The 13427-nt window shown below is 38.7% G+C and overlaps 1 protein-coding gene across 1 annotated transcript in view; it reads right to left on the minus strand.

The window, feature by feature from the left end:
• Nucleotides 1-13427, minus strand: part of atp1a2a (ATPase Na+/K+ transporting subunit alpha 2a) — a 53020-nt gene that overhangs the window by 31850 nt on the left and 7743 nt on the right. The window contains exons 7-10 of the mRNA XM_030751498.1: nucleotides 10805-10922; nucleotides 5806-6074; nucleotides 3916-4114; nucleotides 2820-2929 (exon numbers count right to left, since the gene is read on the minus strand). Coding sequence (XP_030607358.1) covers nucleotides 2820-2929; nucleotides 3916-4114; nucleotides 5806-6074; nucleotides 10805-10922 — 696 coding nt within the window. The remainder of the gene's footprint in view (nucleotides 1-2819; nucleotides 2930-3915; nucleotides 4115-5805; nucleotides 6075-10804; nucleotides 10923-13427) is intronic.

Genomic DNA, 13427 nt, shown 5'->3' on the forward strand with positions numbered 1-13427 from the left:
CAGAGGCAAATATTTTCCTTTTAGCATCACTACATTTATATTATTTATGTACACCAGTTAATTTTCAGATCGAGACTTTAAATACAAACTATTAACAATGTGTTAATTTCATATGTGAAACTGCCTAGGAGTGTGTGCACAAGTTTAATTTAGCCCCAGCTCAGACAACTGCAAAATGCAAACTGCAAATGCTGGTTACAAGTGATACGATAGCATGATCGGATCTATTCTGCAGCACGATGAGTCATTTTTCATTTAAAACTTTAAATACAGTTTAAATTTATTATGTAATTTTACATTTTTTATATGAGGGCCTTTTACTCTTATGCTGTTTTTACATTGTTTTATTGCCGCTTTTAGTTAAGTGCAGATTCAAACATATAAATCTGCTGAACGTATCATCACGTTGTCTGGGTGGAACATTAAAAGTGACTAAGATGTGTAATAAGTGATTTGATTTCTGTTACACACCCTGCTGCTGTATGACTGTGCTGTTTCCATTTCTTCTGTAATTGAACTTTAGAGTCATTCTAACAATTTGATCTTGTCCACAAATGCCAAATGAAATGTAAAGATATGTGAAGCTTAGCTATCTAAACCTGTAGGCACAACAATAGCAGTTACTGTATAGGCTGAATAGTTTACATTCATGAATATACTGACAGAAACCCAAAGATCTTTTTTAAATTCTTTTTTTTTTAATTTAGTGAGCGAATACCAATTTCACCGCTTCCTATTTTGGGGTGGCAACTCACCTAACAATTTCCACATGTTAAGTCCACCCTGCTGGCAGACCATGTAGTCAAAATCATGTCATGAATAATGTGCATGCATTATTTGATCCAAATATAAAAAAGCCTACTCATAACGCCCTTGGTTTAAGCTAAAAGTGGTATACCCCACTGTTTTAGGGAGTAGAGAGAATTCATTAGACTGAAAAAAAAAATGCAAAGTTTTGGAAACTTGATGTTATAATGTGAGCACTGGTGTGTTGCATGGTATACATAGGGTAGTTACATATTTATTTTTCATGTTGCGTTATATATAAGCACTCCTAAATCCAAAATCACATATGCCATTCAGTATTGCACTGTAAGGAATTTTTTTCCCTCCAAGGATGGTGAAGTATATGCCTGCTTTTGATTGGCGAATACTCGTTTCCTTCATTGGTTGATTCGGTTGAGTTAAGGCATGAGGAGTGATGATTGGCTAGAGTAAGCCAATCAGAGACAAGAGGAGAGCAGATCATGCCCACAGTGCTTGTATAAAAGATTTGATGTAGCCTTTGGGACAGCTATTTTGGTTGAAAAAGAAGTCATATATATATATATATATATATATATATATATATATATATATATATATATATATATATATATATATATATATATATATATATATATATATATATATATACACACACACATATATAAGAAAACCCCCATTTTCTCTTGATTAAATGACCTATGTAAACAGTTTTTCGACATGGTTATGCCTCAGTCTTTAGTTTGAAGTTTTACAGAATACAGCATGATATTCATTGTTTAAATATGGTTCAATTTAAAGTAAGACAGAATATAAAAAAGAGCATGCTTTAGGCTTATGATTGACAAGTCACTATCATATGAACGTGTGGTGTCACAGCCACCCCTCAACTCGTGACACCTGGTTTCAAAAAAGCAAGATGGTGATGGAACCAATGGGGTGATGGAACCAATGGGATGATGTAACAATGGCTTCATCCATCATTCAAATAGAGTCTATGTTCATGTCTTTGCCATATTAAAAATAAATAAATAAACATGTAGCAATAGACCACTGAACTTTGGCTCTTGGGTTTTGAGTTATTTGGAGTCTTTGGGTTCATCCTGAGTATTAAGGGTTTTTTGGTTTTTTGGTTGCACTTCTGTTCCAGTACTCTAGATGCTTGATTATTGTTTGGTTGCATTTTATATTCTTGTTTTGATTTTCTTATCATCGCAGTAATCTTGGGCATTAGTTCTTGTTGTATTTGAGTTCTAGTCATTGTTTGGTATTTACTGAGTTTTATTGTAATATTTTTGAGGTCTTTGATTCACATTTTCCTTCAAGTACATGTCAGAAAGCTGGCACTTACTTCGTATGGTCACTTTCAATTTCGTGTTTTTTCTGTTTCTGTCTTTCGTCTGTTTCCTTCCCCTCTGTCTTACCCCCCCCCCCCATAAATTCATCACATTTAGAAATTGTTTCATGTCTCTTTGTCTCCGTTGTTGATTCATTTCCTGTTTTACTTTATTGGTTTTCTTTTGTGTATTGTTTTCAGTTTCACTTCCACCCTGTCTGACTGTCTGCACCAGTTTCTTTTTATCCTCCTGTGTCTAATTCCTAATCAGTTCCCTGTATAAATAGTCCTGTCCCTCTATTTGTCTTGGTCATGTCATCCGCTTATGTCTGTTTAGTCCTGTATTGTTTTGCTTTGCTTCTAGCGTCCCTCCATGGAGTCCTGGTCTCCCTTGTGCCTTTGGATTTATGTTTGGATTTTATTGTACTGGACTTATCAGCTAATAAAGCGCGCTTTTAGTCGGATTCTTCGTGCCTCTTATGTGCTGTACTTTGGGTCCTTTACACCTCTACACTTCAAACGCAGCATTGTGTGACATGAATAGTACACATTTATATAGCTGCTTCACCCTGTATTCATTGTAAATACTGCTCCTCTTCTTTGGGGTTGAGCAGTGGAAGCTGGGGGGGGGGGGGGGGGGGGGGGGGGGGTATGCTTATACCCACTTCTTTAGGCACTAGTACACCAATAAGTGTGAGTGGTAGTATTTTTTTTTTACCATTAAGATGGGAATGTGCTCTTGTCCGGGTTTGAAAACAGCTCTGTTGCAGAGGCCAGCCACGCGAGACAAAGCAGTCCAAGTAGAAGAGCGCTTGTCAAAACCCAAACCTGAAAGAATAGGAGAGGGAACTGTGTTAGGCTTTTTTTTTTTTTTAAAGTAGGACTCATGCAGTATTTATGCTACTGACTTAACTCTCAGTTCACAGAGTAGGACTGGATATTGTAGCTAAATAATAGAATCGGGGTCAGTTAAGTTGAGCAATCACTGTTTCCTTGACAAAAGTGATTTTTCAAATTCCTAGTCTGTAAAATGCCATTCATTTTTAACTACAGTGACTCAAAATAAAAGGCGTTTGGAAATTACTTGTATCGAAATTTCAGCCCTCCCACCCAATTGTACTGAAAATGACCTTCACTCTGCTGCAGGCGCCCGCATTCATTTTTCATATTTGCCTCGACTGTGTACAACAGTCTCCGTCACTGTTATTGGGAAAACAGACTGACAGACTATGGCTGGGGTAGTTGAGCTTGACACAGTGCAGCACAAAAGGCTAAAAAGGCTGCAGCAGCTGCAAAAATGGTCTCCATACAAAAAAATTAATACACTGTTTTTTGTTTTTTTTTTGTAGCTCTTACCCTGTTTCCCTTGTACAGCCTTTGTCAGCAGCACTGGCAATTCCTTGTATGAGTTCACAATTGTCTGACTCAGTACTAATTAGTATTCATAGAACACCTGTTTTTTTTTCTCCTGCCAGACCTTTTGGTTATTGCTAAAAGCTTCTTTAAAATTTGGCTTGATTTTCCACAGGAGTCAGGAAGCCGATTGGTTCCACAGAAGCAGTCTTGCAGCGGAATTCTGGGAAAAGACATGTTTGTAGCTGAGGGTTATGCCGCCCACTGCATACCGCTGCTCAATTAATCCAAACAGTAGAGTGAACAGCCTTGTTGGTTGGCGGTGTGAACATTGGACAGATGAATTTCAGCAGGTGGTCACACCCCCCCCCTTTGCATCCCCACTCCATCTCTCCTTTGTTTCTCTCACTCTCCAAGCTCTCTCTCTCTCTCTCTCTCCACTTTTTTCATCTCAGTCTTACCAGTCTGGTCCTCGGTGGTGTCCACCTCATAGATCTGGTCGTCGAACCACATGTGGGCCACAGTCATACGGTTCTGGGTCAGCGTGCCCGTCTTGTCGGAGCAGATGGTGGAGGTGGAGCCTAGAGTCTCTACGGCCTCCAGGTTCTTTACCAGACAGTTCTTCTTGGCCATTCGCTTGGCAGTGAGAGTCAGACACACCTGGGAGGACGGTGGGAGGTGAAGGCAGAGAAAGAGTAGGGGAGGGAGGGAGAATGAAAGGAGGCAAGGATGGATGATTGTTTGTCGACGATGGGAGAAAGCATACGCACCCAGCGGAGCATTCAAGTGTTTGTGCATGTGAAACCATGCGTGGTCCAAGTAGCTTGTGAATGGGAGTGTATAAATGTGTGTACGCACATCGCTGGCTGGTTACCAGCAGGTGAACAAGAACATAAAAATATGATGAGTGGACATATTCCATATGTGGACATCATATGGAATATGACATCAACTATACACACACACACAAGGACTTCCACACACACAACTTACTGTATGGTGTATTTAAAGCGAATGCAATAAAAGAAACCAGCCACTGGAAGTTAATTTATTTTCCGTGACCACTGAAATGTCGACCGATGGCATTTAGAATGCCAGCTGGCATCCACCTCAACCTGCTCTCTGTTTGTTACTGCATTAAAAAGTTAGCTACACTTTTTTTTTTTTTTTTCCAAGAACAACATTCAGTAATGAATCGCTTTGCTCTGTTCTGTAAGATCGTTAGAGCTACACCTAACATTCACTGAGGGTAAATTAGTGTTAGGAAAAGCACAGGTGTAACTAATAACATTGATGATGGCTTGGTTCCATGTAGATGTGCCAGTAAACCATGACAGTGAGCCAGCAGGCACGCCATCAGGGCTTTCGAACTGGCACGTGTAAAGCTGCACTAATCAATATGTTTATGTCAACAATATCAAATGGCTATGAAAGAAGCTGCTCAAGAAGAAAAGCCCATGGGAAATGAATGCCACCTACTGCTATTTTCCTAATTTCTGCAGAGCCTTTAAGTCTTTTTTGTTAATTATTGCTGCCTGTGAAATTAAATTCACATTATCAATAGACGGAGAGAGCACCAGACCTCTGATATACAAATTTAGGAAATGAAGTAATGTCCACCAAAACAACAAAGAGCTTAAAGAAGAATGAAATTTGTACATTTTCTTACTGTAACCTCACAGGTTTAGTGTATGCAGATGTTTTTTAGGTTCTTTCTGATCCCCTAAATGGCAAAAACATAGTAAAAGCAGTTTGAAGTAATCATGCTAATCATACCTTGTACAGCCAAAAGCTACACTGCAACCAAAAAATACAAAAACTAATCAAACATGCCCACACTCTACAGTCCACCCACCAGTTATTTCCTCACTCTGCTCATTATGATGATTCTTTACAGTTTATTTAAAAAAAAAATAATCTCACTGTTAAAGTAAAAAATTACCCTTAAAAATTCCCTGCAATCAACTGGAAAAAAAGTGTTTTTCAAAACTCCCATTTCAAACACTCATTTAACCGTTTTGTATCCTTGTGTAGAGCAGCCAGTTTCTGTCTTTCCCCCACGGTTCTGTTCGCTTTCTTTTCCCAGAAGCATTTTATGAAGTGATCTTGCTACAGGGGATTATTGTAAACTGAAGTGCACATTGTCTCCTTGCAGCAAAGACAGAAAGAAGCCGCGCAGGGACACAAACTCTCATTAAACTGTTTAAACTGCTGTGCTATTTATAGAAAATCTTGCAGATATGTTTTGGTGAAAATCATTAAAAGCTTAGTGTTCTAACAAAACACCAAAAAAAAAAAAAAAAAAAACCGAAGGGGGGAAGAGACAAACCCACATACTGTATAATACTCACAGTGACAGTAGCCAGAAGCCCCTCAGGCACGTTGGCTACAATGATGCCAATGAGGAAAATGACGGCCTCCAGCCAGGTGTATCCCAGGATGATTGACAGGATGAAGAAACTCACTCCCAGGAAAACAGCCACACCAGTGATGATGTGGATGAAATGCTCGATCTCAATGCTGATGGGTGTCCGGCGGACCTCCAGCTCGGACGCCAGAGTGGCGATGCGACCCATCACCGTTCGGTCACCGGTGGCTATCACAATGCCACGGGCTGTACCTGAAAGCAAGGTGTCATAAAATTTGAATTGGTCATTCTGTTTATTATGAAGGGATATGACCGATAAAATTAAACAATGTAGATGTAACTGCCCTGATTCCGTTAAAAATTGGTTTATAGCAGGGGTAGTTTTTCTGCAGGGCATAATACAATAATTGGAAAGACAGTGCAATAGATAACACAAAAAAAAGGACCAACAATAGCAGAATGTGAACAGCTGCACAGCGGGGACAACATGAATTAAAAAACATTATAAGATGTGATATGATTTGAATCACTGCCCCCCCCCCCAAACAAATAATGTTTATATCCCTGTTTGAAATGTGTAACTAAAAATATGGGCTCTTATTCCACTTTTTAGAGCATTTATGAAAAATTTATGAATCTGAAAGAACATTTTAATGGTTTGATTCGTCATGTAATTTCTGACAAGTTAGGGCATTAGAATGTGCAAGTGCAAAGCAGTGGTTGGTCCAAGGGTGAAGGCTGCCATGGAGCTTTGAGCTTCATTATAAAGTCTTGCTAACAGAGTACTGTGCGAAAGTCATAAGCCACCCTTCATTTCTTTCTATTTTGCTAGGAATTAAATACAGCGATTTATTGAAACATCTGCAAATAGACATGAAAATACAGTATAGATCTTCTTTGGGAGAGATTTCTTGTATTGATTTCAAATTTGGAGTCATCCCTCCATAAGACCTGTTGCCACTGATTTTCAGTTCAATTCTCGTGGCATACCCCAACCTTTTCTCCTTCTTTCCCTTCCTTAAGAATGTCTTGTTGACAGCCACCCTTCAACTGAGACCATTTCTGATGAGGCTTTGGCGAGCAGTAGGTGGATCAACTGAAGGACCAGAGGCATCTCTCAGGTCCTGTGTCAGATCTTTGCTGGATTTTTCTTCTATTTCTTAAGGACATGACTTTCAGATACTGTAACTAACTTTTTATAGGCCTGCCACTTCTTTTGTCCTCTGCACAGTTTGCTCATATTTTTTAAAGACTCACTGCACAACATGCCCAGATAAGCCAAGTTTTCAGCTCTTTGGGAATCACCTTTTTTCCTCCAAAAATACTGTTTTATGTCTGTCAAACTGTTATGTTAAGCATCTTTTGTAGACTCAACTAAAGAAATGGGAAAAAAGTGCTTTTCTTTCGGACAGTCTGCTGGTAACAATTTAAATTGGATTCTTTGCTACTTTATGTTGAGCCGTAACACTGGTTCATGCTTTGAGTTAGGTGCCTTTTTATGTTCGAATGATTCATAGGTCACTGTTAACTGGCTTAACTAACAAAAAAACATTCTCCTGAAAATGGTCAAAAAAGCAAAAGCAGCCAATGTCCAAACAAAAACTCTGAAAGACCTTTAGAAAGCCTGGAGATCTATTGTTCAAGACCACTTAAAAAAAAAAAAAATAATACAAGAAAGCCTGGCTCCTTGGAAGCAAAATATGAAGAAATGAGGGGTCGTTTAAGACTTTTGCACAGGACAGTAAATGTGCGTCCTTAACAGTATATGTCAGATATGGTCTGATCTTTTTTTTATAGAAATACAGTTTCTGGTTGGTTTCTTTGTATATGAGCTGTCAGTGAGTTAGATGCAAATAAAGGAAAACTCAAAGATATTTGTTGGGGAATGAAAATGCCTACTTTCTGTTTTCCTGACATTGATATTCAAGTGATTAGATTTTAGCCACTTGTGCAAATGCTGAAGCACACAGGAAAAAAAACTCTAGGCTGTCTGAACCAGAAGCCTGACGTCCACATTCTGCATTAAATGGCTCTATAATGTTAACCGAACACACTCTTTGCAAGTAAATTAAAGTCAGTGGTTAACAACATGCATCAATTTGTTACAGTTGTTAACCAAGAAGTGTCAGTTTTTCAAATGATGGCTATTTTCTGTTTGAAGACAGCTCTTCAGATGAAGAGGTCGTGAGATTACAGACCACTAGGTGAGAGTTACAGCTTTCAGCTGGGTGACCAGATGCTCACTGCTGGGGTGAAACGTGTGTTTCTCAGAGTTACATGAAAAGGGGCAAATGAATGTTAACAGTGTGGACGATACTGCAGAAGCTGTCCTGTATTCTGTAAACGGTAAGGAGGCTTGATGGCGAGCGATAACTGGATGTAGAGCAGTGATAGATGGAGGTGAATTAGAGGTGTTGGCCAGTGATCGGTGGCTAGATGGACCGAGCAGACGCTCAAGAAATTGGATAGGGAAAGAATCCAAATAAGTTTAAGCACAAATAAAGCCCACATTCTTCACAGTTAGCTGTTTGCACTTGTACCAGTTTCTATTTTATTATTTGAAATGTGTTTCAGGAAAAACTGAATTATTCTGTGTATCCAGGACAGTTTCTAAAAGAGATTTTTCTGCAGATACAGTACATCTTTGCTTTTTTTTTTAAAGAAAAGCACATTTGTTTTATATAACGCGACTGACCACAGATGTTGCAAATTAATGATTAATTGAATCATGAATCATAAATCTTTTATGATTTTTAATGGAATATCTACAGACACATACTGTTTTCAGCAACTGTCAGTCCTGTGTACCACTGGCACATTGTGGTAGCTAATGTAAATTTATCATGTTTGAAAGCTAATTGATCATTTGAAAGCCCTTTTCCAATTATGTTGGCACAGCTGAAAACTGTTCTCCTGATTAAAGAAGCAAAAAAAAAAAAAAAAAAAAAAAGCTTGTTGAATGTACGTAGCACTCAGCAAGCTAATTTTTTTCCTGTAGGTTTGATTATGGCCTTAAAACATTTCTTCTGAAACTCATCAGTGTTCTCGTTCTCAGAAGTGAATACTATTCTGTGTGGTAAACTGACATAAAAAAAAACAAAAAAACAAAAAACTGTGTTATACTTTACAAACCAGCACAATCTGGTGGGTACCTTTTAATGAAGCTGCTAGCTGAGGACCTGAGAGGCCTTTCTTTAACTCAAGAATCTTGGTCAGTTTCTCACACTTCTTGTACTCTTCTACTCTGGTTAGAGTCAGTTTGTAGTACACAACTTTTATATGAAATCTTATTTTTTTTTAGGCAGTCCGCCCATTGAACAGCCTTCATTTTGAGAGAAAGACTTTAAGACTGTCCATTATAACTGAACCCATTAAAGCTGTTATTCCGCAGATGCAGCCAAATGTAGTTTTTCTTTAATCAGCACCACATCTTTAGCTGTGCTACAGTAACATAATCAAAGCCTGTTAACATGATAAACCTGCATTAGGGAGGATAATGTGCCATTCGAACACAAGAGCGGTCCTCTGTACACCTCTCTGCACCCACGCAGATATTCCATTAAATTATAACATTGCCAATCAGTTTAATGTTCAATTAGTTGGAAACAAATGCGTTTCTCAAAAACAAGGACAAACACTTCTGAGTTTGTAGATAAGTAGGATATATATATTGTTTGTCTTACATTTTCACACAAAAAAAAAATAAACTGAGTCAGTAACAGCCCCACAAATGTGAGGCCAAAATGTAAATCTTCCATTGAACGGGTTCAAAAATAGCATGGAGTCAATCATGATCTTCAGCTTTTACGTCAATATGAACTATGGCTGCAACGATTCCTCGAGTAACTCGAATAATTCGATTATAAAAAATCCTTGACACAAATTTGTTGCTTCGTTTAAACTCTGCAGCACTCAGGTGTCTCCGTGTAAGCGGAGCGTTTCACCCACATTAGCAGCATTAAAGTTCTCCTTCGCTGCGACGGATTTTAACACAGAGTGGATCATCGCTGACACGTTTTTCCACGCCTCCACTGCTCTCTGCAGTGTATGTGTATTGTGCTCACTGTGCTGAGAATTTCAATTGTTTTTTTTGTTTTTTTTTACTTCAGCTGTTAGCTACCAGAACGTATAGCTATAACCACAGTTTGCTAGTGGGTGCTGCCATTAGCAGCAGCGATCGCTCCTACAGGAAAGAAGGTCAAAATGTTTTATTCTTTAATTAGCGGCTATAGACCTGTAGTAGAAACGTATTTAGGAGGATGCTTGTGAATAAAAAGCAGTTCAACATTAAGCTCATGCAGCAGCAGCAGCTGTTTTGTGCAGTCTGTCTGCACACAGGCGGCAAGCACAAAGAGGCGGAGCCATTACTGAAACGGTGAGCTCAGATGGAGCGAAAGAAAATGTTTTTTCTAGGGTCCAAAGCAGCAGCGCTTTTTCCTGTAACCACCATTAAACCTTTACTGGGACACAGCTGGAGGTCCTCAACCACCTGATCAGCAAGTGAAGAAAAGAGAACTTTGTAGCTGCTCTATCTATCCACACAGCAAAAAGTGCAGTACAGAAGTTAAAATATGCAGATGAATTGTTTAAAAAAAAAGTATTTCTTGTGCGATTACTAGATTAATCGCTGGAATAATCGATAGAATACAACTACATCTCCACGATAACCATCAGAATTAGACATTCTCTTAATATACGTCCTGAATAATACATGCAAAATGCTATATTCTCAGATTCTAATATGAAAGCCCCATTGAAATGTGATGATTGAAAACCTGTTTGATGAAAACACTTGTTACTAATCCTCATGCATTCAGCATGAGTAGCTTCACACTGTGCTGTGCAGTGGATGTATCATGTACTGAAACACATTCATGGTTGGGTGGTAAAGAAAAATGATGCTGATCTCCAGATGGTTTTAAAAAAAAAAAAGACATTTAGAGGCGATAAGAGACAATCTTGGCCAGATGTGCCCTACCGACCCTCGACACAGTTGGTGGAAAAGAAACAGATGTTGCGGGTCTCCAGAGGATTCTCGTGTGTGAACTCCGGGGAGCGCGTCTGAGGCTCCGATTCTCCCGTCAGAGAGGAGTTGTCCACCTTCACGGGGAGAGGGAGAGAAAAGGCTGTGAGCACAGTGTTATCAGAGAGACTGAGAGACTGAAGAGGTGAAACTGACAGAGTGGAAATGAAAAAAGCAGGACTTTATAACAACAAGTGATAGAGCACTCTTGTTTTGCCAAAACTGTGTTCTGATCTAGGTGCCCGCTGCAACACAGTGTAGAAATTTGAAGCACTAAGAGAAACTTTCACCCTATTCAGAAACAGCAAGTACAGCTGCAGAAAAACCCTCTGAGATTATCTACACGCACAGGAGCGAAAACATGATCTGATTCTCACAAGTCACAAAAAGTAGATAAATAAAACCCAATTAAATAAAAGTAAGATAGACTTGGTAATTTATTAACTGAGGAAATTTATACAATATTACTCATCTGTGAGGGAGAAAGGTGAGTCAAACTCTAGAATAGCAGTCAGTTTAAGTGGATCAGGGATGACAATCATGTGATAATGGGCACCTCGTTTTTATGCAAGGTTCATTCTCATCCCCCATGTGGCACATTAGAAAAAAATGCTGTTGAGGATCATCAGACCTGAAAAATGTCTAAATGATTAAACCATCTCTGAGGAATATAGACAACTTTGTAGACATTGTTACTCACCTCACCTCAGGGGTGTTTGACCAAAAAAAACCCCACTACAAAAGCAAGTCATGTAGCAGTCCCGTAGGTCACAAAGCAGAGGAACCCAGGGAAACTTCTAAACAGTTAAAGGCCTCGCTTACATTGGCTAATGTCAGTGTTGATTCCAACATCAGAACACTGAACAACAGCGGTGTGCACAGGAGGGTTGCAAGAAGAAAGCCCATCTGCATCTGTCTGCTACCAACTACATGGACAGGCCAGAAGGCTGTTCTAACAGAGTTTTGTGGATGGCTTAAATGAGGAGTGTTATGTCTGTAGAAAATATACATGTAACATACATTCATTAGGTACACCTGTTCAACTGCTCATTAATGCAATCTAATCAATCTAATCAGTCAATACCTTGGCAGAGATTTTGTGTATTTAGGCAGGTAATATGGTAAAGTTCAAACCAAGCATCAGAATGAGGAAGAAAGGTGAGTTAAGTGGCTTTGAATGTGGCGTGGTTGTTTGTTCCAGACAGGCTGGTCTGAGTATTTCAGAAACTGCTGATCTGCTGGGATTTTCCCCACACAACCATCTCTAGGGTTTAAAGAGAATGGTCCCAGAAAGAGAAAATATCCAGTCAACAGCAGTTGTCTGGATGAAAATGCCTCAGAGGTAAGAGGCTAGAAAATAGTAAAAGTAAAATAACCACTAATTACAACCAAGGTATGCAGAAGAGCATATTTATAACTGCATAATGCTATCATGTCAATAGATAGCATTATAAAATACAGATAGCAACAAACCAGAAACTCTGAGGAATGCTTTCAGCACCTTGCTGAATCTGTGGCATGAAGAATTATGGTGGCTGTGAAAGCAAAAGGAGGTGCAACCTGGTACTAGCAAGGTGTACCTAATAAAGTGACCAATGAGTTTATATGTTAAATCAGGGTTCTCTTTATCTCCTTTTAAGACCTGTGTCAGAATCTGATGAACCTATATATATATATATATATATATATATATATATGCAGAAAATATTTAGAAATCTCCAAAGCAGCTCAGGGACCCTATTCTGAATGTAAAAAAAAAAGAAGAAGAAGAAAATTTAATCAAAACTAGATTAATCTTTCACACGAAATGTGTATACTAAATGCCCTTCCCCTGGCTCATCAGTATGAGGTGAATTCTGCAGGAACAATCTGACTCAGTTTTTCATTAAACTGCAAATCAGAAGCAGACAACTAGCCGCTCAAACATCATGTTTGAATGTGATTATGTGGTGGCTTGGAAGCAAGCCAAAATTCATGTTGCACAAAATTAAAGCATATTCTGGGTGATGTAAATACAGTCATGGCTAACAACAACAATAGTTTTGCATGTAAAACTACTCCTTGCTTGTTGGCAGGGGAAAAGACTTTAACAAGAAGATGTTTGTTTTTTTCTAAAAAGAAAAAACACAAACATTCAACATCTTTTTGAATGTCATTGAAATTATTTTTAAGGGGAACTGGAAGAAGTGGACAGTTCACATGAAATAACAGGAAGCGAGACGGTCTGATTTCATTATGACAACCATTCTTCCTGTGATTACTGTAGCATGGCTGCGAGTTGGTGCATCACTTTGATCCAGGCTAAAATATCTCAACATTTCAAGGACTAACTGACAACTGGTTCATGGTTTTTCATATTTAAAAAAAAAAATGCTGTTCCCTTAGCTTTACATAAGGCCAAATTTATAATCAGCCATTGGGTTTATTTCCGAATACCTACAACACTAACAGCATTCCCATCAGCATCACCTGTGCTTTGTTTACCTGCAAATGTTAGCATGCTAAGATGCTCTTTATGATAAACAATGTGTTGGGGAAAAAATGAGATAGAAAATAAAAACCCACTAGCAAGACCACAGTCA

The sequence above is a fragment of the Archocentrus centrarchus genome, chromosome 17 (genome assembly GCF_007364275.1).
Source record: "Archocentrus centrarchus isolate MPI-CPG fArcCen1 chromosome 17, fArcCen1, whole genome shotgun sequence".
Taxonomy (NCBI): Eukaryota; Metazoa; Chordata; class Actinopteri; order Cichliformes; family Cichlidae; genus Archocentrus; species Archocentrus centrarchus.